We start from the raw sequence: 26,682 nt of genomic DNA, 5'->3' as shown, positions 1-26,682 counted from the left end.
AGCCCGTTGCGGTTCCTGCACGGGACTGCCCTGGCATCCCCCCGGAGCCCGGAGGGCACTGCTACCCACCGTGCTGCCCCAGCAGAGCCAGGACACTGCCACCCACCCGCCGGAGCCGGCCCGGGGGGCTGCGGGCCGCCAGAGGTGAGCGACAACCGCGGGGGTGGCAGGAGAGGGATGGGACAGATTGGGGCACGGCGGGGAAGGGCCAGGGCTGGGACAGTCTGTGCTCACTGTGCCAGCTGGGCAGGGGTTGGTAGGCACGGCGATGGTGCCCACCTGCCCACGCCCTGCACTGCCCAAAGGGCCACCAGCACGGCCCCAGAGCCCCGGCATGGGGAGGTGTCAGGAGCCATCTCCTCACTGGAGAAGCCCCAGGCAGAGCAGGGAGAGGACAGAGCCGGCCACAGATCCCTCAGGGCGATACAGGCATGAAAAAGGGGGAAATTGCTCCATTTGGGCCCCAGCTGCTGGGCAGAAGTGGGTGCAGCCCTTTAACCCTTGGGCACAGACACCCAGCCCACATCGGTGGGGGACATCGCTGTCCTGCCCTGACCTTTCTGTGTGTCACATCTCTGCCCTGCCTTTTCTGTGTGGGACATCTCTGTCCTGCCCTGCCCTGCCCTGCCAGGCCTTTTCTGTGTGGGACATCGCTGCCCTGACAGGCCCTTTCTGTGTGGAACATTTTTGTCCTCCCCTGCCCTTTCTATGAGGTTCATCGCTGCCCTGCTCTGACTTTTCTGTGAGGGACATCGCTGCCCTGCCAGGCCTTTTCTGTCGGTCCTTCACAGCCTGACAGCTGCCCTGTCCCCCTGTCCCGCTCCCCGCGGCTGTCCCTCCTCCTCCTCGCTGACAGCGTGCCCCACGTGCTGGCGGGGACCCGGCAGCCTGGCAGGGCACCCGGGCAGCCCCGGCCCGGGCACGGGAGCTCAGCGCGGCTCTCCCGGCTCAGTTCGGGACGCGGCTCGGCGGGAGGGGGCAGGGGATGCGTGGGAGCGTGCAGGCAGCAGGAAGGAAGCCCGAGCCGAACAATAGAGGGAAATGGAGGAACTGGAAAAAGAGCCAGTGGCAGCACAGTCAGCACAGATGGTTTAGCGCGGAGCTGCGTGATTCATGGGAAAAGGCCCTCAGTGGGCTCTGTCCCGGGCTGTGCCGCGGAGTCACCTCGGGCTCAGCGTCCCTGGTGGCACCCGAGCCTGCCCGTGCCTCCGCAGCGATGTGCGGGTGTGTGTGTGGGTGGGTGGGAGTCTGTCTCCCCTCTGTCTGTCCGTGAGTCATGCTGACCTCTCCCATGCCCTCGCCAGCAGTGAGAGAGACAGATTATGGTCTGGCCCTTCCGGCCGCAGAGCCCTCCCCTGTGCGCTGGCCGGCACAGGAGCTCATCATCCATCCCCGGGGAGGGGCCGCGGCTCCCCCGCTATCGGCCCCCATCCCGCGGCTCTGCCCGCCCGCCGGCCCCGCGGAGCGTCCCGGAGCTCGGCATCCAACCCGGCCCCGCGGAGCGTCCCGGAGCTCGGCATCTGCTCCAACCCCATCCCCGTGAGCCTCAGTCCCTGCCCAGGCTCGGGTCACGGCTCCGGCAGCCCCGAGGAGTACTGCAGAGCTGGGGATCAGCAGGATTGGGGCTCCCGGAGCTGGGAGTGGGAGGTGAGCGGCTGCGGGACGGCACCTCCATCTGCGCTCTGTGTGGGCACCTCTGTGAGCATCCAGCGCTCCCAGCCGCGGGATCCGCGCCCTTCACGGCATCTGAACCCACCCCCTTTCCCTTCCTGCTGCCTCCTCAGCCCCTCTCTCCCCTCCTTGCACAGATGATGGGCTGAGCATCCGTCCGGAGGCACCCCAGGGCCATGAGCTCCCCGTGCGGGCCTGACTCGGATATCGCAGACTGGCTGGCCAGCATCCACCTGGAGCGGTACCGGGATGTCTTCAAGCAGCACGGATACCACGTGGCCAGAGATGCCACCTCTCTGGACAGCCACCACCTGCAGCAGATCGGCATCACCGCCACCGGGCACCGCAAGCGCATCCTCACCCTGGCGCAGCAGACTCGGCTGCTGAGCCAACCCCGGGGCACAGCCGCGGCAGGAGACCCCCACTGCCGAGGCACGGAGGTGCTGGATGCCCCCCAGGAGGGCAAGGATGCCATGAGAGCAGAGCCGGGAGCGACCAGCGACGCCTTAGGGACGCAGCCGCGTGTCCCCGTGCCCGGCCAGGCACCGCCTGCAGACAAGGACGCTGCTCCTGCCGCCCCGAAGCCCGTTCCCAAGCCCAGGACGGTTTTCCCTCGCTCAAAGGCGGAGCAGGGATCGGTGCCCGCGCCCCCGGCACGCTCCACGGTGCCAGCGCACGGCCCGGGCAGCGAGCGAGCACCATCAGCCTTTGTGGTACTGGAGGGCTTCGTGCCAGGGGAGAGCTCCACGGATTTGGAGAGCCCGGAGGCGGCTCCGGGGGCAGCCGTGACCATGGGGGCCATCGCGTCCCGGCTGCGAGGGCGGGACAGCGCCCGGGAGGACACACGGCCATCCCCGAGCCACGGACAGAGCCTGGACACAGCGGAGGACAGACAGACATGCCCCCCGTCCGTGCCCAGCGTGCCCCCGCGGCACCGGCACAGGGCCCCGGCAGCCGAGCCCAGCCCTGGCGGTGCCCAGGAAGCTGCCCCGGGCAGGGGGGACCCCTCGCCGTGCCCCAGGGCACCCCCTGAGCCGGGCTCGGGGCAGCCCCGGCTGCAGATGGTCTCCAATGTCATCTACGAGGGACTCGAGCGCCCGGCGGCGGCCGCGGAGGAGCCGCGAGGGGAGGACGGGCCCCGGGGGGAGGGGGTCCTGCCGCCCCCCGCCCAGTGCCCGCAGGAGCAGCCCCGGCCGGAGGACAGGTCTGGGTGAGCCGAGGCTTCCCCTCAGCGCTGAGGGACGGGGAAGAGCAGGCGGAGATGGGGGTGCAGAGATGAAGGTGCAGAGAGCCCCCAGCCCCGGGACCAGAGGGGGCAGAGCAGACAGAGATGAGGGTGCAGAGACCCCCCGCCCCCAGCCCCGGGACACCCCCCAGAGCTGGCCCTGCTGCCCCCAGGTGCTCACCAGCCCCTTTCAGCACCCTCCCCATGCCTTCCCCGGCAGCTGGGATCCCTCTGGGATGACAGCACAGCCCTGGGCCCCCCGATGGCTCCTGCTGGATGCAGGGAGGGGCTGCTGCCCTTTCTGTGCCCCTCTGGCAGCAGGGCTGGGGATCCCCGGCATGCTGAGGGGTGGCTGAGTGAGGTTCTGGGGCTGGGAATGAGGTGGGAGATGTCAGAGGGGGGAGATACTGTGGTGGGAAATGCCCCACAGTGCCAGAAAACATCCCAGCAGTGCCAGGGTGGGGAGAGAAGGGAGTAAGCAGGGCGCTGGGAGCGGGGAGGGGACACTGCACATTCCAGGGGACAAAGCCGGGCTCGACAGCAGCCAGACCGGACAGCATGGCCCCATTGCAGGCACATAACCCCTGTCCTGTTTCCCTGCAGTCCTGGCTGGCCCGGGGCCCTGCCCCCCATCCCACAGAGACCCAGCGGCAAGCCAGGTGAGCCCCGGGGCACAGCAGGGACATCGGTGTGCCCGGGAAGGGGAGGGGGTCACCCACACCCCCTGCATGCCCCCCAGCCCTGCCCCTGCCTCACCCAGGGTGGCCACTCCATGAACAGCCCAGCCCCTGTGTCACTGTGTCACTGTGTCACTGTGTAACGCTCCCTGGGTGTTGGGGGCTCTGTGGTGGGCTCGGGGGTCCATCCCAAGGGCTGGCACTCTGCCTCCCCACTGATGCTTTCCCTGCCTCTCTGCCCACAGAGGGGAATGAGCCCCCCATCACCCCCTACAGCGAGACCATCTTCGGCCATGTGGGGCTGCCCCGGGAGCAAAAGGTGAGGGGACACTGGGGGTGGTGGCTGTGCCCTGCTGTCACCCTGCATCCCAGCAGTGCTGCAGAGCCCAGAGCTGCAGCTGGTGAGGCCACGGGGCCTGGTACTGCCCAGGGAATGTTCATTCCCCCCGAGGGTGCTGGCACTGCCCGAGGGAATGGGGGTTTAGCATGGCTTCCCAAGGAATGGGGATGGATGCAGCAGCTCCACCAGCCCAGCAGGCACAGAGATGTCGTGGCAGGAGTTCCACAGTGCTGGGAATGCTGGAGGGCCACAGGGAGGGAGCAGCTGGGCTGGGTGTGCAGCAGAATTTAGCATTGGGGATCTGCCTGGCTTCCTTTTGCTGCCTGTGAAGGGGGACAGGAGGTGATGCCAGGGGTTTGGAGACGTGTGCTGGTGGCCTGTGTGACATTCCCCAAAGCAGGGGAGCCCCAGCCTTTGTGCCATCCCACAGGACTGGCTGAGCCTCGGGCTGCTGGTGGCCACGGGGCTCCTGAGCACTCCCAGAGATGCAAACCCCAACAGCCCTGGGTGCCCCAGAGCTGGGCTGCCAGAGCTCCAGGAGCCTTTGGGCACCAGGGATGCACAGGGGGGATTGCTGGGGGTCTGGGCAGGGCCAGGGGCTGGGCTGGATGTGTCCCTCCAGCTCAGGACATTCTGTGGTTTTGGGTCAGGGTCACAGGTGAGCCTCTGCACTGAGGGCCAGGCAGGCTCAGGGGGTCTGGGATGTGACACAGGGCACAGGGGACAGGAGCTGTGACCATTCTCTCCTCCCAGGGTGTTGGCAGCTCCTGTGAGCAGAGCTACGAGGCCGTGTCCGAGCTGGAGCTGGAGCGGGAAGGCTGCAGGTAGGGGTCAGCTCCTGGGAGCTGGGAGCCCTCAGGGGCTGGGCTGGGGACAGGGACAGGACACAGCCCTGGGGACAGCCCTGGGGACAGCCTGACAGGGAATGGGGGTTTTACCCTACATCAGAGCTGATCAGGGGCCTCTGGGATGGTGTCAGCAGCCGCCAGAAGGGCTGATGGGTTTGGAGACAAGCAGGAGCTGTGCTGGTGGGAGATTTCTGCAGGCACAGCTGGGGCAGCACCAGGGACACTGCACACTGTACACCCAGAGAAACCTGGTTTGGCCTCTGGGAACAGGGAAACACCATGGAGGACAGGGATTACTTGGAAATTAGCTGGCTCCAAGCTCTGGGTGAGGGGTTGTGCAATCCCTGAGGGCTCCAGCAGCACCAGATCAGCATCTGCTGCTCCTCAGGCTCTCTGTGGTGGAGGACAGCAAAATTGTGAGGGGCACCTTTAAAACACTTTTGAAATGTACTTTCCATAACTCCTGATAGCATCTCAGAAAGAGGAAGGAAAGCTGCTCTTCCCATTTCGGATGGGGAGGGTTCCTTTTCCTGTGTTGCTCAGTGAGGAGGAGGTGAAGCTGCAGCTCTGTGGCCTCCAGCCCTGCTGTGGCCTTGCTGGCCAGTGCATGTCCATGTGTCCTGCATTTCTGCCCAGCATGGGGACACTCTCAGTGCCTCTCATGCCCTGAGTGTGTGGCACCATGGTGGCACCTGATCCATGGCACAGATCACAGCCACAGATGGGGAACTGCAAAGTTTTCCACCCTGTGATATTGCACACTTCTAATCAACCACACACCCGTAATCCCAGTGCTATTAATCAATTTTGGAAGCCTTTTCCATGGCCTCAGGTCACATGCAGAGCTCTCCTGGGGGTCAGAATGTGTCTGCACAGAAAGTCAGAAATTCTCAGTACCCAGAGCTCCAGCACCTGAGAACTGGAGTTTTGTACACAGAAATACTGAAATATGAATACAGAAATACTGAAACATCCTGTGGACCCTCTGAACTAGCTCAGAGAGGAGCTGGGCACTGACCTGGCTGCATCTAGGGGCTTCCAGGGATTTGGGATTCAGAACACCCCAAGGGAACAGGCCAGGCACTGGCAGCTGTGGGATTTTGCAGAGAAGAGGCAGGATGTGACCATCAGCACTGTCAGGGACAGCAGTTCAGGTTTTTCCTCCCAGCCCAAGCAGGGTTAGGGTGTGGAGAGTGGAACAGGAGACAGAAAATCTCTGAGACCCTTTTGCAGAAGGAGGTGAGGCTTTCTGCTCTGGAGTGGATGTAGATTGTTATTGGGATTAGGCTGGTTAAGAAGGAGGTTTTGACTGTGTTTGTAATTGCCAGACTCCCCGACTCCCTCACCCCACCCCAGCCCCACTGGTCCCACCCTGGAGCAGAGCTGTGGGGTCCAAGGGGCTGCTGGCCAGCTCTGGCCCAGCTCTGCTGCCTCTGTGGGACCTCCTGACCCTCCCCTGCAGCACTGCTGTTTCTCCAGCCCTCATCCTTGTGTCACTGTGGATGACCAGCCACCCTCTGCAGCCCACCCATCCACTTGTCATGGGAAATATTTCCCAGTCCCAAATCCCAGAGAGGCCCTTCTGCTCCTTTCCCTATCTGTGGTGACTCCTCTTGCCCTGTTTTGGGGGAGCTTTGTCTGTGCCACACTGCTCCCTGGCTTGGATGTGGCAGTGCCAGTGTCAGGGGTGAGCAGAGCCACTTCACCTGCAAGAAAATACCCTCAGAAAGAGGAAGAGGAATGCACAATTCCTGCAAACTGGGAGCTGAGGGTGCAGCAGGTGGGATTTACCTGCTCTGAGTGTGAGCACCTGCATCCACGCTGGTGATGCTGAGCCCCTGAAGTGCTGGTGCCCTGCTGCAGCCCCAGCAGGACAGAGAGGTGGCACAGCAGTGTCCCTGTCACCCCATGGAGCTCAGGGCATTGGGTCACACTCACCAGGCACCAAGGGTGGGCTTTGCCTGTCCCTGCCAGATGCTCAGTGCCCTCTGTCTCTTTGCAGCTTCACTGACTGTAAGGCTCAGCTCAGGAAGGGACTGCTGTGGATTTTTTCCCGTTTTCCTCTTTTCCTGCCCCATTCCGTGGGTCTGCCTCCCTCTCAGCCCCGGCCCTCCAGGCTGCTGTCTGTCTGTGACTCAGAGTCCTCCAGCCTCACCGTTGTTCCCTGTCCAGTCCCTCCTGAAGCATCTGCAGACAAGGCTGGGATTCCAGCCACATGAGTCACCATGCCAAGGCTCTGTTGTGCTAATTAAACAGCGATTTTCCTTGTGCTCGGAGCCTCGAGGCCAGCCAGGACCATTTCTTGTCTTTCCTGGACCGTGTTCCCTCTCCATCCCCTCCTCAGCCCCTGCACTACCCCATTTCTCTGAGCAGACCCAGCTGGGATGGCTCCAGCATCTTCCCAGGCAGGTTTTGGGCTTGCTCCTATCCCGTGTGGACCAGGGACAGCTGATCCTCGGAAGGTGCCTGTCCAGGGCCTGTCCTAGGATAAGGCAGTGGCCAAATCCAGGTGTTGGGAGAGTTTAGGAGTGTTTGGGGTCCTTCCCCTTGAAGGTCTTGAAGCTTCTCATGATCTTACACTGGAGACACTTTCTCACATTCTCTGGGTTTGTTCTCCAAAAATGTCTCCATCTCCAAGGAGGATTCCCACCTGCTCCTCTCCCATGTGGTTCTGCCCCTTGCTCCTTGGCTCTGTCTGATGTCCCTCTCGGGTTGCTGTTGATAATTGCAGCCCTGAGATGTGCAGGATGTCTCTGCTTCAGCCCACACAACTGAAGAACGAGTCTGGACTCTTCACTTTTCGGTCTTGAGATTGTTCATTAATTCTTATCTATAAAATTTTCTTTCTGCCCAGCCGAGATCTGCTCAGCAAGGCAGCCACAGGCACTCTCTGTGTTGTCCTTTTATACTACAAACTACGTATAACATATTTACACTTAATTCCCAATACCTACCACCTATGTTAGACAGTGCACTTCTACTCTAAACCAATCCCAAAGTGCCAACATCACAGCAGAAAATGGAGAACAAGAAGAAGAAGCAGAAAGGCTGGACATGTCCAAGTTCCTCCATCTTGTCCCCATAACCCCCATACCAAAAATCCTAAAATCTACATTTTCACCTTGTGATCATTTTGTTATTACACCATTCAAACCTGCGTGGCTTTCATGCCCTCATACAAAGCTGGTAATTTGCTCCATGGATCAAAATCAAATCCAGGTGTTCTGGGCTGTGTGCCAGGGTCTCTGAGCCCCCCAGCGGGGTCCTGGCAACTCTGGACACCCAGAGGGATGCACTGAGCTCTGACAGTCACGCAGCTCCTGAGGCTGAAGCAGTGATGGCCAAGAGAGTCCTTCCAGTTCTCCTCATGACCCTGCCCCATCACCCACCCTGTCCCCTGGAGATGCTCTGGTGTTCCTCAGACAGAAGCTGGGACAAGTCTTGGTTCATCCTTGTTGCCTTTTTAGGAGCCCCGTCTTCACCCTGGCTTTGGATTCCTCAGGGGAATTTGGTGGAATGCTCTCCTGTGGGCACTGGGGTGTCCCAAGAATGTCTTCCTGCCATCACCATTGCACCTGGGCAGGCCCCTGTGACCTCCTGGGACTGTCAGACATTTTCCAGCACATTTCCTTTCCAGGGAAATAAAAACGCCTGGCTGAGAGGGCTGATGGGAAGGGGCAGGTTTGCAGTTTATTTTTATAATTTCCTTTTATTGTTATGGCTGGAGAGTCCCAGCAGGGCTGGCTGGGGGTTTAGCATGGCTTCCTAAGGAATGGGGATGGATGCAGGAGTTCCAGCAGCCCAGCAGGCACAAAGGGGTCCTGGCAGGAGTTCCACAGTGCTGGGAATGCTGGAGGGCACAGGGAGGGAGCAGCTGGGCTGGGTGTTGAGCACAGAGCAGGATTTAGCACTGGGGATCTGCCTGGCTTCCTTTTGCTGCCTGTGAAGGTGGGAGCAGATGCCAGGGATTTGGAGACGTGTGCTGGTGGCCTGTGTGACATTCCCCAAAGCAGGGGAGCCCCAGCCTTTGTGCCATCCCACAGGACTGGCTGAGCCTCGGGCTGCTGGTGGCCATGGGGCTCCTGAGCACTCCCAGAGATGCAAACCCCAATAGCCCTGGGTGCCCCAGGCAGGTCAGGCTGAGGCCAGGAGCAGTGCCAGGTGTCCCCAGATGGGGTGGCATTGCCCAGGAGCAGTGCCAGGTGTCTCCAGACAAGAGTGGCATTGCCCAGGAGCAGTGCCTGGTGTCCCCAGACAGGGTGGCATTGCCCAGGGGCAGGGCCAGGTGTCCCCAGTTGGGGTGGCATTGCCCAGGACCATGCTGTGCTGTGCTGCCCAGGCAGGAGCAGTGCCAGGTGTCCCAGACAGGGTGGCATTGCCCAGGAGAAGTGCCAGGTGTCCCAGACAGGGTGGCATTGCCCTTGCCCATGCTGTGGTGCCCAGGAGCAGTGCCAGGTGTCCCCAGATGGGGTGGCATTGCCCAGGTCCATGCTGTGGTGCCCAGCTCCCTCTTAGCCCCTTCTGGCACAGGACCAGCAGCGAGTGCAGCAGCGAGGGCCGCAGCGAGGATGAGGAGGGCCGCAGCCGGCTCATCGAGCGCATCGCCCACAGCGACACGGAGGGCTATTCCACGGTGGAGGCGCCACGGGCGCAGGGCTCCCCGTTCAGCCTGCCCGCACACCTGTACCCCGACGAGCTCCTGGACGACCTGACCATCTCCCCGTACGCCAGCTTCACCTCGCTGTGCGAGCCACGGCCCACCATGCTCAGCGGCTGGCTGGACAAGCTGTCCCCTCAGGGGTACGTGGGGTGATGTGGAGTCACGGTGGGATTTGGGCTGGGAGGGACCTTAAGGTTCTGCGAATTTTTCGTCACTCGGGGTCGCCAGTTGTGGGGGTGTTCACAGGGGTCCCAGCAAGACTGAAGAGACCAGGATCTGCCTCAATGTTTCAGAAGGAATTTATTATTTATTATATATATTTCAGAAGGAATTTATTATTTATTTATATATTTATATATATTATATATTTTATTATATACTTATATATAAATATATTTTATATGTGTAATATATTTATAATTATTATAATTATTTCTATATTTATTATATTTATATATATTATTACTAGTATATATATTTCAGAAGGAATTTATTATTTATTTATATATCTATATGTATTATATATTTTTATTATATCTTTTTATATATTTATGATTATAATAATTATTTATATATTTAATATATTTATATATTTTTATTATAATTTTTATATATCAGAAGGAATTCATATATTTTATATATATATTTATTATATAATTTAATATCTTCACATATATTTAAATATTTTCTATATATTTATATATATTTAAGTATATTTAACATATTCATATTATTTATATATTTAGTATATTTTGCATATTATTATTTGTACATATTTCAGAAGGAATTTATTATTTATTTATATATTTATATATAATATATATTTGTTATATATTATATTATATATTTAATATATTTATAATTATTATAATTATTTATATATTTAATATATTTACATATATATTTTTATTTGTATATATATTTCAGAATGAATATATTATTTTATGATATATATTATATTAAAACTATACTAAAAGAACAGAAGAAAGGATTTCATCAGAAGGCTTGTAAGGAAGGCAGAGAATGGAATGATAACAAAAGCTCCTGACTCTCAGAGAGTCCGAGCCAGCTGACTGCGATTGGCCATTAATTAGAAACAACCAACATGGACCAATCACAGTTGCATTCCACAGCAGCAGATAACCATTGTTTACATTTTGTTCCTGAGGCCTCTTAGCTTCTAAGGAGAAAAAATCCAAAGGAAAGGATTTTTTATAAAACCTATCTATGACATTAAGATCATCCTGTTCCACACCCTGCCATGGGCAGGGACACCTTGCACTATCCCAGGTTGCTCCAAGCCCCGTCCATCTGGCCTGGAGCACCTGCAGGGATGGGGCAGCCCCTGTAGGTAAAGCCCCCTTGGGCAAGGTGAGGTTGCTGCACTGGTCACTGTGCTCCCCCTTGGAAGAGGAACCTCTTGGGTGCCCCTCTGCGCAGTGGTGCCTGGGAGGAGGAAGGGTCTTTGAGGGGCACTCATCCCCTTCCCAACAGTTTTTCTGCCATCCCAACAGGAACTATGTCTTCCAGAGGCGCTACGTCCGTTTCGATGGGAAGAACCTGATGTACTCCAGCAGCGAGAAGGTACCGACGGCACAGCGGGGCAGGGTGGGGAGGCTGAACCTCGACAGCACCTGGGGAGCTGCCACATCCCCTTGGCCTGCCCTTGTCCTTCTGGAAGGAGCCAGCAGTGCTCTGCCATCACCAGGGTGGAGCAGCTGATGCCTGGCAGGCTCCCAGCACAGCCTCAGCCATGGGGAACCCAGGATAGTAAGGGTACCTCTGCCAACAGGGAGCAGGGAAGGGGAGGTCCTGCTGGAAACAGGGTCCCAGCCAAGGATCCACCCCTTCCCGGATCCCCAGCACTCCCCTGGCTGCTGGTGCCCGCAGGCTGTGCTGGGAGGTAGCACCAGCAGAGCACCCAGGGGGTGTGGAGGATGTGCCAGGTCATGGAGGTACCCTGTGGGAAGGGCAAAGGGGGTAACCCCAGCTGGGGCTCCTTCCAGGAGCCCTATCCCAAAGGAGTGATCCCACTGTCTGTGATTGAAATGGCTCGTTCCACCAAGGACAACAAGTTCCAGGTCATCACCAGCCATCGGATCTTTGTCTTCCGTGCTGAGAACGAGGGTGAGTGAAAACCTGGGCCAGGGCCCACCAGCCCTAAGGAGCCATCCCTGCCTCCCTTCTCCAGGCAGAGCACCCTACAGGCAGCTCTCTCCCCATCCCCAAAACATCCCCTGCCTCCCTGCCTGCCCTCTGGGTGCTCTGCTCCGTGCCAGGGCTGTGGGAAGGGCTCAGCCCCGCTCCCTCCTGCCTGCTCCCCAGCCCAGAGGAATGAGTGGTGCTCCACGCTGCAGAAGAAGGTGATGGAGCAGCGCCTGGTGGGGTCCCGGCCCCGGCCTGCCAACACTGCCCACTGCCAGAAGTCAGGAACCCTGGAGCTCAAGGGCCACAAGTCCAAGGTTTTCGCAGCCCTGAGCCTGCCTGAGATGTGGCTGTACAAGAGCGAGCAGGTTTGTGGCCAGGCCCCCACATGGGATGAGAGGGATGGAGGGAGCTGAGCCAGGGCTGGTGCCAGAGGGAGAACAGAGAGGAAATGGGTGGGCAGGAAAAAGGGAATGGCAGAGCAAGAAGCTGGAGATCCTGCCCAGGGCAGCAGTGATGGGTACCAGGAGTGGACACCCCTCCCAACCTTCTCACTATCACCAAATCATCATCATCTCCACCAGGCATTTTGGTCTTGGTCACACCAAGGATCCCAACCCATCCCAGGGCTGCTGGATCAATGGCAGCAAACACACCTGCTGCAAGGGGCACCCACAGGGACAGCGGGCCCCTGTCACCTCCCACACTGCTGCTGCTGCTGCTGCTGACCACAGAACACCTCACTTCCTTCCTGCTGAATTTTCTTAGCACCCCTGGTTTTATTTCCATCACTTCACTTGCAGGTGCCTGCTGTGCACTAAGCAGCATCAGCTCTGAGGAGTTGGCTCAGGTTGATATTTGTTTTGAGAGTGTCCCTGACTTGAATCTCCAAAAGAAAGGGACCTGGTGTCTTGGTTTGAACAGACAGGTATCTGCTAAGGAAGAGAGCCTCCCCTGAAATGGAAAATGTAAATCCCCTCCCTCTGAATTATTGTAATTTTGAAATTAAGGGGCTCTCAGGCAAAGATATGGAAGCAGGAATAACAGTTCCTTATTAGGGAAGAAAATTAAAATAAAATAAAATAAAATAAAATAAAATAAAATAAAATAAAATAAAATAAAATAAAATAAAATAAAATAAAATAAACAATGCAGTAATACAAACCAACACCGCCAGAGTCAGACCATGCCCTGCCCCCTGTGTGTCAGGGAAGTGTCCCAGCCCCATCCCATGGGGGCTCAGCCCTCCTGCAGTGCCAGCTGTGGCTCTGCTGCAGCAGGGATCCTGCACAAGGGGGGAGTTTTCCTCTGCAGCTCCAGGGCTGCTGCAGATGGGCCTGGGCTCCCTCTGGCCATGCAGGGCAGCAGAAAGCTGCTCCTCTGGCAATGCAGGGAGCAAAGGCTGCTGTGCTGTGCCAGGCTCAGATTGGATCCAGGTAGGAATGCTTGGCTCCTCCCCTGGGCGGAGCATCTCCCCATGGGATGCTGGGATTGGATCAGCCCTGCAGGGACACTCAGTGGCCATGGACAGCAGAGATCTGCTGGAGGGAGGGTTGGCTGTGGGAGAGAAAGGAAAAACTGCCCATGGACAGCAGAGAACTGCCCCACCTCTAATGGATGGGAAGTAGAATAGAAACCAAATCTTGCAGCCCAGGACACCTGGGTATCCATATTTCAGGGTTGTGGGCAGAACCTGCCTTTCATTTGAAGGTGTTTGCAGGGTGCTTTATGTCAGGTGAGAGGTGGCTGAGGGAGCAGCAGGAGTTTGTCCAGGCAAAGCAGGGATGGGGTGCTGGGGGTGCCATGGCTGCAGCCCCAAGGCGTGCCCAGGGTGGTGCCCAGCAGAACCAACAGCGCTGTCACCCTGAATTGCAGTTCTTCAAGATGGGCATCGCCATGTTCTTCATTGAGATGCGCGGCTCCACCATCCGCGAGGCCAAGAGCCGCAGCTTCGAGCTCATCACCCCCTCCAAAACATTCAGGTACCCTGAGATCCAGGGGGATGGGCAGGGAGGAGCAGCCCAGGGCTGGGCTGGGCGCTGGTGGCTGCAGCCCCTGAGCTCGGGCTGTGCTGTGCTCCCAGCTTCGTGGCCGAGTCGGAGCGGGAGAAGCGGGAGTGGATGGAGGCGCTGCAGGAGGCCATTGCCGAGATGCTCTACGACTACGAGGTGGCAGAGAAGATCTGGTCCAACAAAGCCAACAAATACTGTGCTGACTGCTGGGCTCAGAGTCCTGACTGGGCGTCCATCAACCTGTGTGTGGTCATCTGCAAGCAGTGTGCAGGTGGGACAGCTCCTGGGGGGCACAGGGGCATCCTTGGGGTGTGGGCTGGGCTGGCCTAGGCAGGCACGGTGCTGCCCGGGGTGTGGGCATAACTTGGGGCTCAGCTCCCTGGGCAGGATCAAGGGATGCTGACTCTCCTGCTCCCTGCAGGGCAGCACCGCAGCCTGGGCTCCAACATTTCCAAGGTGCAAAGCCTGAAGCTGGACACCAGCGTCTGGTCCAATGAAATCGTGCAGGTGAGACACTCGAGGATGTAATGAAATTGTGAAGGTGAGGCACTTGGGGGTACAATGAAATTGTGTAGGTGAAGCACACAGGGGTGCAAGGAAATCATGCAGGTAATAAGATCAGGGATGCAATGAAGTTGTGCAGGTGAGACACTTGGAGGTGCAATGAAATCACACAGGTGATAAGCTTGGGGGTGCAATGAAATCACACAGGTGAGACAGGAGTGCAATGAAATCATGCAGGGGAGGCACTTGGGGGTGCAATGAAATCACAAAGGTCAGGCATTTGGGGGTGCAATGAAATTGCGCAGGTGATAAGCTCAGGGTGCAATGAAATTATGCACCTCACCCTGAGGTGAGGCACTCAGGGTTGCAAGGAAATTGTGCAGGTGATACACTCGGGGGTGCAATGAAATCATACAGGTGAGACAGGAGTGCAATGAAATCATGCAGGTGAGGCAAATCACGAAGGTGAGGCACTCAGGGGTGCAGTGAAATTGTGCAGGTGATACACTTGGGGGTGCAGTGAAATTGTGCAGGTGAGGGATTTGGGAGTGCAATGAAATTGTGCAGGTGAGACACTCAGGGGTGCAATGAAATTGTGCAGGTTAAGCACTCAGGAGTGCAGTGAAATTTGCAGGTGAGGCACTTGGGGTGGAATGAAATTGTGCAGGTGAGACACTCAGGCGAGGGCATGCTGTGCTCAGGGGCCAGGCTGCTCCTGGCAGGGCAGCATCCGCACAGCCTCCCTCAGGATGCAGGAACTCTGGGAATCCTGCTCCCTCTGCTGACCCTGGGGCTCGCCATGACCACGGGACTCTCCCGCAGCTCTTCATCGTGCTGGGAAATGACCGAGCCAACCGGTTCTGGGCCGCCCGGCTCCCCTCCAGCGAGGCCATCACCCCGGAGAGCGGCGCCGAGCAGAGACGGGAATTCATCGCCCGCAAGTACCGGGAGGGCCGGTACCGCCTGCCCCACCCTCACTACGGCACTCAGGAGGAGGTGCTGCAGGTAGGGGACACCTCCAGGGGCTGGAGCCACCCCAGAGCCCCTGGCCTGAGGTGCCAGCCCCTCCTGCCTGGCTGCATGTGCTCACTCCCTCATGCCAGGCAGATTTTGGGAGGTTGTGCCCTGGTTTGGCTGCCTTGGGGCAGCACTGGGGTCTCCATGAGCAGGGTGGGATCCCTAAATGTGGCTGTTTCACCCCAGGCGCTGTGCTCTGCAGTGGCAGGACCAGCCCTGCTCAAGACCATCCTGCAGTTCTTCTCATCCTCGGAGGCTGCTCTGGCCTCTGACCCTGCTGCCAGCGAGGCGGCCCCGGCGGCCGACCTCTGGTGGGGACCAGAGAGCAAAAGGCCCAGGAACCTTTCAGGTAAAGAGGAGCCTTGAGCCCCATCTGGCTGTGGTGGAGGAAATTCCTGTTTGCTGCTGGCCCTGCCCCTCCTGGCATGGCCCAAGGCCGGGGACACTCAGGGTGTCAGCGCTCCCTGTGGGACTCACCCTGTTGAAGGATTCCTCTGGGATCTCTGATTAGCAGGTCCCTCTGGAGTCCCTTTTCAGGGAACCCCATGCCTGCACGCCCCTTTGCCTACACCTGCATGAGGGGATCTCCCTCTGTACCCACAATTTGGTGGGTTCCTGCTCCCCCCACCTTGGGTTGCGGTTTGATAATTGCTGCCCTGAGATGTGCAGGATGTCTCTGCTTCGGCCCACACAGCTGAAGAACGAGTGGACTCTTCACTTTCGGTCTTGAGGTTGTTCATTAATTCTTATCTATAAAATTTTCTTTCTGCCCAGCCAAGATCTGCTCAGCAGGGCAGCCACAGGCACTCTGACCGCCCCCGAGGTGGTGTTGTCCTTTTATACTACAAACTACGTATAACATATTTACACTTAATTCCCAATAACCATCACCTATGTTAGACAGTGAACTCCTATTCTGAACCAACCCCAAAGTGCCAGCATCACTGGAGAAAATGGAGAGCAAGAAGAACAAGAAGAAAGGCTGGACACGCCCAAGTTCCTCCATCTTGTCCCCATAACCCCCATACCAAAAATCCTAAAATCTACATTTTCACCTTGTGATCATTTTGTTATTACACCGTTCAAACCTGTGTGACTTTCAGGTCCTCATGCAAAGCTGGTAATTTGCTCCAGGGGTCAAAATCAAATCCCTGGGTGTTCTGGGCTGCCTGCCAGGGTCTCTGAGCCCCCCGGCGGGGTCCTCAGCAACTCTGGGCACCCAGAGGGATGCACTGAGTTCCAACACCCCCCCACCCTCCATATGTGTCCCACAGGGAGCCCCCGCACACAGGACCCGGGTCCCGAGGGTGTGTACAACGAGATCACCCAGCCAGTGACACACAGCGGGTACCTGTACCGGGCCACGGCCCCCCCGAAGCTCCCAGGGGCCAGGAAGAGCAAAGAGGGTGAGTGTGGGCGCTGGGGAGGGCAGGCAGAGGGTGCCCACCCCGGTGCCACTGAGCCCCCGTTCCTGCAGACTTCCAGCGCACGTGGTGCTCCCTGGAGAGAGCCCTGCTCTTCTTCGAGACTGAGAAATGCACTGAGCCCCTGGGCCACATTGACTGCGGGGATCTCCTCTCCCTGGGGGTCAACAGAGCCCACCAGGCACTCACCAGCCCTGGGACCACTGAAAGGTACCCCCAGCCATGCCCCCAGTCCTGCCCAGAGAGCCTGGGGCACACAGACAGCAGGGCTGGGCTCCCTGCTCTGGCTCTGGGGGCAGGGACAGAGTTGCCCTCATGGCTGCTTCACCCTCTGCAGGTTTCGCTTCACCCTTGAGCTCTTCCTCACTGGGGAAAAAGTGCAGCAGCTGGGAACTGATGGGCCCGAAACACTGCAGGCCTGGGCCAGCGCCATCGGCAAGGTGAGCCAGCCCCAGCGTGTCCCCAGACTGCCCCTGCTCACCCACTGTGATTCCTCACGGCTCCCCATGCCCTTCATCCACTCTGGGAAGCCTCTCCTCCCTTTCCAGGGCTCCTGTCCTCCCTGGTGAGCTGCCCCCTGTGATGGTGTTCGCAGGGGTCTCAGGTTGAGGGAAGAGACGAGAATTTTACTCCATATTTCAGAAGGCCTGATTTATTATTTTATTATATATATTACATTAAAACTACACTAAAATAATAGAAGAAAATGTTTCATCTCAGAAGGCTAGCTAAGCTAAAAATAGAAAGGAAAAGAATGATAACAAAGGCAGCTGCCTCTGACTCTGTGTCCAAGCCAGCTCTGCTGTGATTGGCCAATAATTAGAAACAACCACATGAGCCAATCACAGATGCACCTGTTGCACTCCACAGCAGCAGATAACCATTGTTTACATTTTGTTCCTGAGACCTCTCAACTTCTCAGGAAGAAAATATCCTAAGGAAAGGATTTTCATAAAAAGATGTCTGCGACAGACAGCATCCTCATGGGTTGTCTTCACCCCACTCATGTCCTGTTCCATCCCACAGTGGTTCACCCCCATGAGCTGCCACTGCCTGCTGGGCTACGAGTTCCAGCGCGTGGGGCAGCTGCGCTACAAGTGCATGCTGAACCCCGAGCGCTGGCAGAGGGCCTTCTTCATCCTGCAGAAGAGCCACCTCTTCATCTGCCCCGCTGAGGAGGACGGGGCCGAGGACAGCATCAACCTGCGGCGGCTGCAGGAGCTCAGTGAGTGCCGGGAGCTCACAGGGCCGGGACGGGCACCATGGTGGCCCTGTGTGGCTCTGACTGCTCAGCTTCTCGCCCAATGCAGGTCTGGTTCCCCCCACGGACACCCCGGAGAAGAAGGAGCTGCTGGTCCTGGTGGAGATGGGGAGGTGAGTCCTGGCCGTGGGGGTGTTGGGGAGTGAGCCAAGCAACTCAGCTTGCTGCCCAGGGCAAAGGCACTTTGGGATGTGCTGGGACTCAGGTGTTTGTTGGTTCTTATCTATGTCGCAGTCTCACAAACCCTGAGTTCTACAGAACTTCACTCTAACAAAACTGAAAACAGAGCCCCATCTCTCTCTCTACAAGCCCTTTTAAGGATAAACTGTCCAAAATAAGAAATGACACCTAAATTATTTTTACTTTTAATCCAATAACCAACTACCTGTGCCCACAATGTGGACTTCTTTATCCAATTACACAAAACCACCCAAACCCATGGAGAAGAAGGTGAAGAAAAACAACTAGCCTCTGCCCTAAAACCTCCATCTTGCTTTTTATATATTACTGTATTCTAAAACCCCAAACTCTAAGTTTCCCACCATGTGATATTACACACTTCTATTCAAACTCCACACCCACAATCCCAGTTCTGTCATTCCATTTTGGAAGCCTTCTCCATGGCCTCGGTCAGATGAAATATTCTCTTGGGGGTCAGTGCCTGTCAGGACAGAAAGTCTGAAATTTCCAGGGTTCCAACAGGGATGGACGAATGCTGATCCCACATCCCTGGTGGAGACGTTACAGGGACAGCAGGGCTGAGACTGAGGGCTTTGCAGAGGGGTTTTGGTGGTGCAGAGGGGTTTCGGTGGTGTAGGGTGTCCCTCAGCTCAGCCTGGCTCCCTGTCACAGGCGGGAGGGATAACCTGCCCCTGGGACTACCCTCATTCCCTCTTTTCTGCCCTTGTTGTTCTCAGGACATTTTACCTGCAGGGCTTGTCGCGGGCAGACTCGGCAGCGTGGTACAGTGACATCCAGGCCTCGGCAGGGGGCCGGGGCAACTCTCTGAGGGACCAGCAGCTGAGCAGGGCAGACATCCCCATCATTGTGGACTCCTGCATCGCCTTCATCACCCAGTACGGTGAGCCCAGGACCCCCAGCTCCCTCCAACACCTCGGGATAGCCAACACATCCAAGCAGGAGGCACCACTCCAGAGCCACCAGCCCCATGAGGGATTCTCTGAGCAGGACCCGGCCCCTGTGACCCCGTGTCCCTGTCCCAGGGCTGCGGCACGAGGGGATTTACCGCAAGAACGGCGCCAAGTCCCGCATCAAGGTACTGATGGAGGAGTTCCGGCGGGACGCCCGCAACGTCAAGCTGCGCATCAGCGACAACTTCATCGAGGATGTCACCGACGTGCTCAAGAGGTTCTTCAGGGAGCTGGAAGATCCCATCTTCACCCTGGAGCTGCACCCGCAGTGGAAGGAGGCTGCAGGTACCTCCTTCACCCAGCCCTGCTCTGCACTGGGTTCCCTGTGTAGGTGCATTGGGGGGTAGGACAGTTGGGATGGACGGAGATGAGAGATCTCTGCAGCCAGGTCAGGAACTTGGGGTTTATTGCAAAGGGCCTGGGTGCAGGGCCCTGCTGGGAGCTGCCAAACACAGCTCAGAGCAGCCCGAGAGAGGAGAGGGGGAGAGAGGATGAGAGGGTAAGAGAGTAAAAGGGTAAGAGCATAAAGGGGTAAAAAAATAAACAGGGTAAGAGAGCAAAGTTCCCGTTACAATACCATAAATCTTCTTCTGTGTTCAATATCTTGATTCTCATTAACCAATCTAGTACAAGATACAAATCCCACAGCATTTCCATACAGCCCATAAGAATCACTACATTACCATACTGTGTTACATTTTAAACCCTAAAAACTCCTCTTTGGGCCCCTTCTGCCAAGCTGTAGGGTCTGCTCTGACCCTTGGGCCTGCCTGCAAGCAGAGCGTGTTGTTTCATCAAGAGGGGATTACCTTCAGCTGGCCACACCATTGTTTTCCAGTTGTTCAGTAACTGAGGGATCTCAAAGCTTGCCTTCATTTCAATCTCACTTATAGTTTCTATATTCTCAAAATCTTTTTCCAGACAATCATATTGATAAGACTTTCCTGTTTCATCTTCCCCAACACCCTGGGGCCAGGGTGGGATGGGTCCTGGTGCCAGCCTGGGTGCTGTGTCACCTCTGGATCACTGGGTTCAGCCAGGATCTGGTTTTCCTCCCTCCAGAGATCTCCTCGAAGCCGCAGCGCTTGGAGCAGTACAAGGAGCTCATCCACCGCCTGCCTCGCCTCAACCACAAGACCCTGGCTGCGCTCATCGGGCACCTCTACCGGTCAGTGGGGCCCCCAGTCAGGGTCCCCATGTCCAGCCAGCCCTGTGGGGTCTCCCTGCTGCCCAGGGAATGCTGGCTCCTATCCCTAAGAGACAATGAGCGCCCATGCCCTGCTCCACCCACACAGCTGGTGCTGGGACACCTTGTACATTCCCAAAGTCATCCTGCAGCAAGGGGGAGCAACAGGAGGGCTGGGACTAGGGGACAGCACCCTGCAGGCTGTAAATGTCATCCAGTGCCCCAAAAAGACAGAAAACAGTCAATTCCCATTGTGAGTCAGAGTTTGAGGTAGCACCCTTGTCTGGTTTGATGTCAGAGGGAAGTTCTCAAAACAGGAACTGCCCAGTTTGGAGTTTCCACTGCTGAGGGGCTGGGGACATTCAGGCTGTTTGTATGAGGCAGAGGAGGCTGGCCGGGGCTGAAACCTTGAGCAGGACCAGCCCCTCACCTGTGTGCTCCTTGTGCCAGGGTGCAGAAATGTGCAGACCTCAACCAGATGAGCACCAAGAACCTGTCGCTGCTCTTCGCACCCAGCCTCTTCCAGACCGACGGCAAAGGGGAGCACGAGGTCAAGGTGATGGAGGATCTCATTGACAACTATGTCAGCATCTTCAATGTAAGCAGGGGCCTGCAGCCCCCTCCATGCTGGCTCTGACCCCCTGGATCCCCCCACAGCCCCACCTCTGCCTCCCTCTGTGTGCCTCCACCCTGGCCCTGTGTCCTCAAGCCTGATCCTGCTCCACGCTGACCCTGTGCACCCTTCCTCTGGCAGATTGATGAGGATCAGGTATCCCAGATGGATCTGGAGAACAGCCTGATCACCACCTGGAAGGACACCCAGGTACTGGGAATGTGCTTGTTGGCCCCTGCCACATCAGGGACCCCTGGGCTGGAGGGACTGGCTGGAGGATGGGGACACTCCCAGCTGCCCACCATGGGTCCCCACTGTCCCATATCCACATTTGGGAAAGGATGTTCCCCTTCTTATCTCCCCTGTGCCCACCACCCTGAGGCTCCTGCCCAGGGGGAGGAGCAGCCCCAGTTTCCCAGGACACCATCTCCAGCCCTGGGAAGGTGGGATGTGCTCAGCACCCACACCAACACCTCACCAATGCCACCGCTCTCCCTGCAGCTCTCCCAGGCAGGAGACCTCATCATCGAGGTGTACCTGGAGCAGAAGGTGTCTGACTGCTGCGTCACCCTGAAGGTGAGTCCCAGAGCAGGGCTGTGCCAGAGCACATGGGGAGGGAGCTCCTGGCTCCCCTGGGACCCATCCTGCACCACCCACTGCAGCAGCTCCCCATGTGTCCGGCCCCAGGTGTCCCCCACCATGACCGCAGAGGAGCTGACCAACCAGGTGCTGGAGATGCGCAACGTGCCCGCCAGCCTGGACATCTGGCTGACCTTCGAGGCTCTGGAGAACGGGGAGCTGGGTGAGCACGGGGAGCTGGGTGAGCACAGGGGATGGCCCAGGGGGTGCTCCTGCCATGGCCAGGCTGGTGAGGGGCAGGCATGGGGGACAGCGAACCAAAACCACCTAGAACAAGAACCCACCAACTGCAAGCAAGTCTTTGCTACAACAGTAATTCTAGCTCAACTATTCATCCTCTCAGCCTTCTCAGCCTCAGAGGTAAATACTCTTTTACATCGCATTCGAAGCTACCCTATTCCCCACCCTCATCCTCATCGCACGATGAGGGAACCAACCAGAACACCTAAATGCTGGCATTTATCTCCTATTTTATACACTCACCAGCTCACACTCACTACTAATTGCTATCCTGCACCTGCACAATCAAATTGGCACACTATACTTCCCAATACTCAAACTTTCTCATCCTACATTAAACTCTTCTTGATCAGGCCTGGCCGCAAGCCCAGCTCTTCTCCTAGCCTTTGTAATTAAAGCCTTCCTATACAGCCTGCATCTGTGACTGCCTAAAGCCCATATAGAATCTCCCATTGCCAGTTCCATACTACTAGCAGCCCTGCTTCTAAAACTTGGAGGTTATGGTATTATACGAATCACAATCCTAGTAAACCCAACATCAAACCGCCTTTCTGGTGGTGGCAGAGGGGACAGGAGCTGGCACGGTGGTGAGAGTGTCTCTGTGCCCCCAGAGCGGCCCCTGCACCCCAAGGAGAAGGTGCTGGAGCAGGCCTTGCAGTGGTGCAAGCTCCCGGAGCCCAGCTCTGCGTACCTGCTGGTGAGGAAGGTGCCCATCGGCGAGGGCGGCTGTCTCTTCACAGGTAAGGTGGGCACAAAGGGACCCAGCCCCTCGGGGTGTCCCCAGAGGGGGACAGCTCTGCCTGAGCTTCCCCTTGCAGCCATCAGGGGCACATCACTGATCCCACAGTGGGGTCCTGTGATGGTGTGGTTTTTGGATTGGGCAAGAGACAAAGATCTGACTCCATGTTTCAGAAGGTTTGATTTATTATTTTATGATATATATTACATTAAAACTATACTAAAAGAATAGAAGAAAAAGTTTTATCAGAAGGCTAGCTAAAATAGAATAAGAAAGAATAATAACAGAAGTTTGTGGCTTCGCTCTCTGTCCGAGCCAGCTGAGCTGTGATTAGCCATTAATTACAATCATCTAACATGAGCTAATCAAAGATCTACTTATTGCATTCCACAGCAGCAGATAATCATCTATTACATTTTGTTCCTGAGGCCTCTCAGCTTCTTAAGAGGAAAACTCCTAAGGAAAGGATTTTTCATAAAAGATGTCTGCGACAGGGTGCCCCTGCAATGCCACCCTGCCAGCCCCCTGACTCTTCTGTCCCCACACTGGGCAGGTGCCAAGCGTGAGACCCCCAAGTGTGGGCTGCTCAAGTGCCGGGAGGAGCCCCCCAAGCTGCTGGGGAACAAGTTCCAGGAGCGCTACTTCGTCATCCAGGACAGGAGGCTGCTGCTGCTCAAGGAGAAGAGGGTAGGGGGGTGCTGTGGGATGGATCTCAGCCCCAGGGGTGGCAGGAGGAGCCTGGGGACAGCAGCGGCACAGTGGGGGCTGTTCTCCTGGCATGGAGGCTGGCACCAAGCTGGGCTGACCCACTGGATGTCCTTTCCCAGAGTGCCAAGCCAGAGCGTGAGTGGCCCCTGGACGCTGCCAAGGTTTACATGGGCATTAGGAAGAAGCTGAAGCCACCAGCTCAGTAAGTGGGACCTTCCCAGGCATGGCACTGGGGCAGATATCCACCCCTCAGTGCCTGCTCCTGGCACCCAAACCCAGCTGCTGGGGTACACCTGGACACAAAGCCTGTGCCCATGGGGCAAGCTCAGCCCTCTGCCCCACTGCCCACAGCCCCCAGGCTGTGTCTGAGCTTGGCAGTGCTGCCCTACAGCCGTGTGTTCCTTTCCAGGTGGGGTTTCACACTGACCCTGGACAAGCAACAGCTGTGAGTACCTTCCTCTGCCATCCTGGGGCTGGGGGAGGTTGAGATCTGTCCCCAGTTTTAGTGGGACAGGATGGCCAGGGGCAGTGGTACACAGCCCTGGCGTCAGGGCAGAGCTAGGGCTATTGAGAGACAGAGTGGTGGGGCCACATTGTCCCTGGCACAGGATGGGAGCCAGGCTCCAGGGGCCACCCATGTCCCTGCCACACAGCCTCCCTGCCTCCCCACCCACCCCAGCACCCCTGGGTGGTGCTGGGTGCCCTAAAATCTCCCACCTTGCCCTAAAGCAGCAATTTGGGCACACAGATTTTCAGAGATTTAGCCCCATAGGGTGTAGATGAACCTGAGAGCCTCAGGCTCACAGACAAGGTGACAAGGGGACATGCGCCCCACTGCCCCCATTCCCTGGCAGCTTCTCCACTATTTGCTCTGCAGGTACCTGGTGTGCTCAGGGCAGGCTGAGCTGTGGGACTGGACCACCAGCATCCTCAAGGCTCAGGTGGGTGCAGGCTGGCAGTGCCACCCATTTGGGCAGGGCCGGGAGGGGCTGGCATGACTGGGAAGGGGCTGGCAAGATGTGACTCTCGTGCCCACCCTGTCCCTGTGCACAGGTGGGTGCAGGCTGGTGGTGCCACCCAGCTGGGCAGGGCTGGCAGGGGTTTGGCAAGGGGCTGGCAGGGCTGGCAGGGCTGGGAAGGGGCTGACAGGGCTGGCAGTGGGCTGGTGGGGCTGGCAGGGGGCTGGCAGGGCGTGACCCCCGTGCCCACCCTGTCCCTGTGCTCAGGTGGGTGCAGGCTGGTGGTGCCACCCAGCTGGGCAGGGCTGGCAGGGGGTTGCCAGGTCCCACCCAGCTGGGCAGGGCTGGCAGGGGGTTGGCAGGGCCGGGAGGGGGCTGGCAGGGCGTGACCTCCGTGCCCACCCTGTCCCTTGCACAGCACGATGACCTGCGCCCCGTGGTGCTGCGCCGCCGCTCCTCCTCCGACCTGGCCAAGCAGAAATTCGGGACGATGCCGCTGGTGCCCCTGCACGGGGACAGCACTGATGCCACCATGCTGTCTGCCAACCAGACCCTGGTAAAGCCCCTGCAGCTCCCCCTGCCCACAGGTGCTCCTGCACCCATCCTGCTCCTTGTACCCACCCCAGGACCCCGTGCCCACCGCAGGGCTGGAGAGGCTGGCGCCCTGATGGGTGCTGTGTGTGCTGTGTGCCATGCTCGTGTCCGTGCCCGTGTCCGTGGCAGCTCCTGCAGCCTCTGCCCTGCCCTGCCTGCCCAGGCAGCCGTGGCCCTGCTCCGTGCTCTCCGTGCTCACCCCTGTCCGTCTCCTCTGTTTCTAGCGCCGCCTGCACACGCGAAGGACTTTGTCCATGTTCTTTGTAAGTACCTGCACACCTGGAGCACCTGCTGCTGGCTTTGCACTGTGCCAGGGCTCACCTGCAGCATCCCACGGGCACTCGGAGATGTGCCCACCTTGTGTGGCAGATGAGGGGGTGGCCACTGCTCTGCGTGTTCCATGTGGGTCCCTGCATGGTCCCGGGATGGACGAGCAGAGCACACCAGTCCAGCCCAGTTCCCAGAGCCTCTCCCATTGGGCACACAGTGCCCATAGGGTATCAGTGGGAGGAAAGTGAGGAAAGAGGTTTAGGTGTGCCTTGTCATCAGGTTATTTCCAAAAAGGCCACTGGGCTGAGCCTCATCTCTCCTTTGAGTTCTGCATGGGATCCACCTGCCCCCCCAACCCTGGAACCAAGGGGTGCTGGGGTGGTGGCATGGACCGTGCCCAGGCAGGGACCAAAACTCCCCTTCCTCAGCCGTGAGGAAGAAAGGGCAGCAGTGCCTGAGCTAAGGAACCTGGTGGAGGGTGGGTCCCCTGCAGGTATCAGCCCCATGGGGAGGGACAGGGATCCCCAGGCAGTGCAGGGAGGGCAGGGTGAGGGGGGACAGAGGGGTACAGCTGAGCTGTGTGGGCAGTGCCCCTCACCCTGCCCCCTGTCCTCCCCAGCCCATGAAGGTCCACCAGGACTCCCTGGAGGAGCAGCAGGAGAAGGAGGCAGACACTGATCCTGTCTATGAGGAAGTGGGGAACTTCCCCGAGCTGGCGGCGCTGGACCTGGGGCAGGGGCTGCTGGCAGAGCTGGCGGCCATGCCCCCCGTGGACAGGTCCAAGAAGCCATCCCCGTTCCCTGAGGAGCCCCCAGGCACCGCCCTGCGCTCCTCACTGCCTGCCAGCCCAGCCCAGAGGGTGACGGGGCCCTCTGTCACCAAAGCCGTGTCCCTCGAAAGGGGCTTGAACCTGGAGAGCAGCAAAGCCCCGAGCCCGGGGCTCAGACCCACCAAAACGTCCTCTCTGGAGAGGAACATGGAGCCTTCCCTGGCTCTGGGCAGGGACTGGGAGCAGGCAGCCACACCGGGGAGCAGCCCCACCACAGAGACCTCCCTGGAGCTGCTCAGGAAGAGGAGCCTGCAGCCTCCCTCTCCCATCAGTGACAAACTGATGCAGGAGCTCAGCAGTGTCATCCTCAGAAAGAGCGATGGCCAACCCCCAGGGCCAGGCCAGCCGGTGACGTGACCCGCTGTGCCAAGGGGGTGGCCACCAACCCGGGGTCAAGCTGTGCCCGGTGGCAGCGATGATGGGTACCCCATGGCAGAGAGGATGGGTACCCCACACTCCCACATCGTGGAACCCCCACCCTGCTCCTCCTCCTCATCCCAGAGCCAGGATGGGATCAGAACCGAAGGGACAAGTGGGGACCAGGATGTTGGGCCGTGGTACCCCCTCAGGGAGGGCTGGGACTGCTGCCACCCACTGTGCCCTTGCCCATGGGTGGCACATCTGTCATGGAGCCCAGCACTGAGGGACACAAGTAAAGGGGGAAACAAAGCAGGAACATGGTGCCCACATGTTTGGCAGCACCGTGCCAGGCAGGGGGCATGGGGTGCCTGCCAGCACGGGGGCACACAGCGTGTCCCCTCCAGCTCTGGGCCTGCAGGGCAGGGCCAGGACACCCAAGCCATCTCCCTTTCCCTGCTTGCATCCCCTGGGGCATAGTCTGGGGGGAAAGGGGGAGCAGCAGGAGCAGGGCTGGCCGTGTGTGCCTGGCGTTAGTCCTGGCGATGGAGGGCAGGGTGTTTGTACCTTTCCTGCCACCAGCAGGGAGAAATAAAGGTTTATTTGTACTCTG

At 57.9% G+C, this 26,682-nt stretch overlaps 1 protein-coding gene across 2 annotated transcripts; it reads left to right on the top strand.

Annotated features, from left to right (window-relative positions):
* On the top strand, window positions 1–26,682 carry ARAP3 (ArfGAP with RhoGAP domain, ankyrin repeat and PH domain 3). Of its 2 annotated transcripts, XM_064725025.1 has the most exons (34): window positions 1–144; window positions 1,809–2,881; window positions 3,500–3,555; window positions 3,819–3,892; window positions 4,667–4,737; window positions 9,292–9,561; window positions 10,936–11,005; window positions 11,428–11,548; window positions 11,747–11,934; window positions 13,442–13,548; window positions 13,650–13,849; window positions 14,000–14,085; window positions 14,905–15,087; window positions 15,286–15,448; window positions 16,374–16,505; window positions 16,577–16,733; window positions 16,861–16,963; window positions 17,550–17,748; window positions 17,834–17,897; window positions 18,702–18,865; window positions 19,008–19,220; window positions 19,998–20,103; window positions 20,572–20,719; window positions 20,876–20,944; window positions 21,236–21,310; window positions 21,422–21,536; window positions 22,225–22,353; window positions 22,906–23,039; window positions 23,180–23,262; window positions 23,470–23,505; window positions 23,938–24,001; window positions 24,438–24,575; window positions 24,838–24,876; window positions 25,503–26,682. In XM_064725025.1, exons 2-34 carry the CDS (start codon window positions 1,848–1,850, stop codon window positions 26,067–26,069), a joined length of 5,358 nt encoding a protein of 1,785 aa, XP_064581095.1. In that variant the 5' UTR covers window positions 1–144; window positions 1,809–1,847; the 3' UTR covers window positions 26,070–26,682. The 2 variants fall into 2 exon arrangements, with proteins under 2 accessions (XP_064581095.1, XP_064581096.1); XM_064725026.1 differs by lacking the exons at window positions 1–144; window positions 3,500–3,555 and having other exon boundaries at window positions 2,618–2,881.

Source organism: Zonotrichia leucophrys, chromosome 13 (assembly GCF_028769735.1).
Source record: "Zonotrichia leucophrys gambelii isolate GWCS_2022_RI chromosome 13, RI_Zleu_2.0, whole genome shotgun sequence".
Lineage (NCBI taxonomy): Eukaryota > Metazoa > Chordata > Aves > Passeriformes > Passerellidae > Zonotrichia > Zonotrichia leucophrys.
Note: the sequence above shows the minus strand (reverse complement) of the source record. Positions and strands in the feature narration are given on the sequence as shown.

Coding starts and splice junctions, on each gene's coding strand:
- ARAP3 (XM_064725025.1), top strand. CDS start 1,848: ATGAGCTCCCCGTGCGGGCCTGACTCGGATATCGCAGACTGGCTGGCC. Junction 11,549..11,746: donor CTTCCGTGCTGAGAACGAGG/GTGAGTGAAAAC, acceptor CCTGCTCCCCAG/CCCAGAGGAATGAGTGGTGC. Junction 20,104..20,571: donor CTCATCGGGCACCTCTACCG/GTCAGTGGGGCC, acceptor TCCTTGTGCCAG/GGTGCAGAAATGTGCAGACC.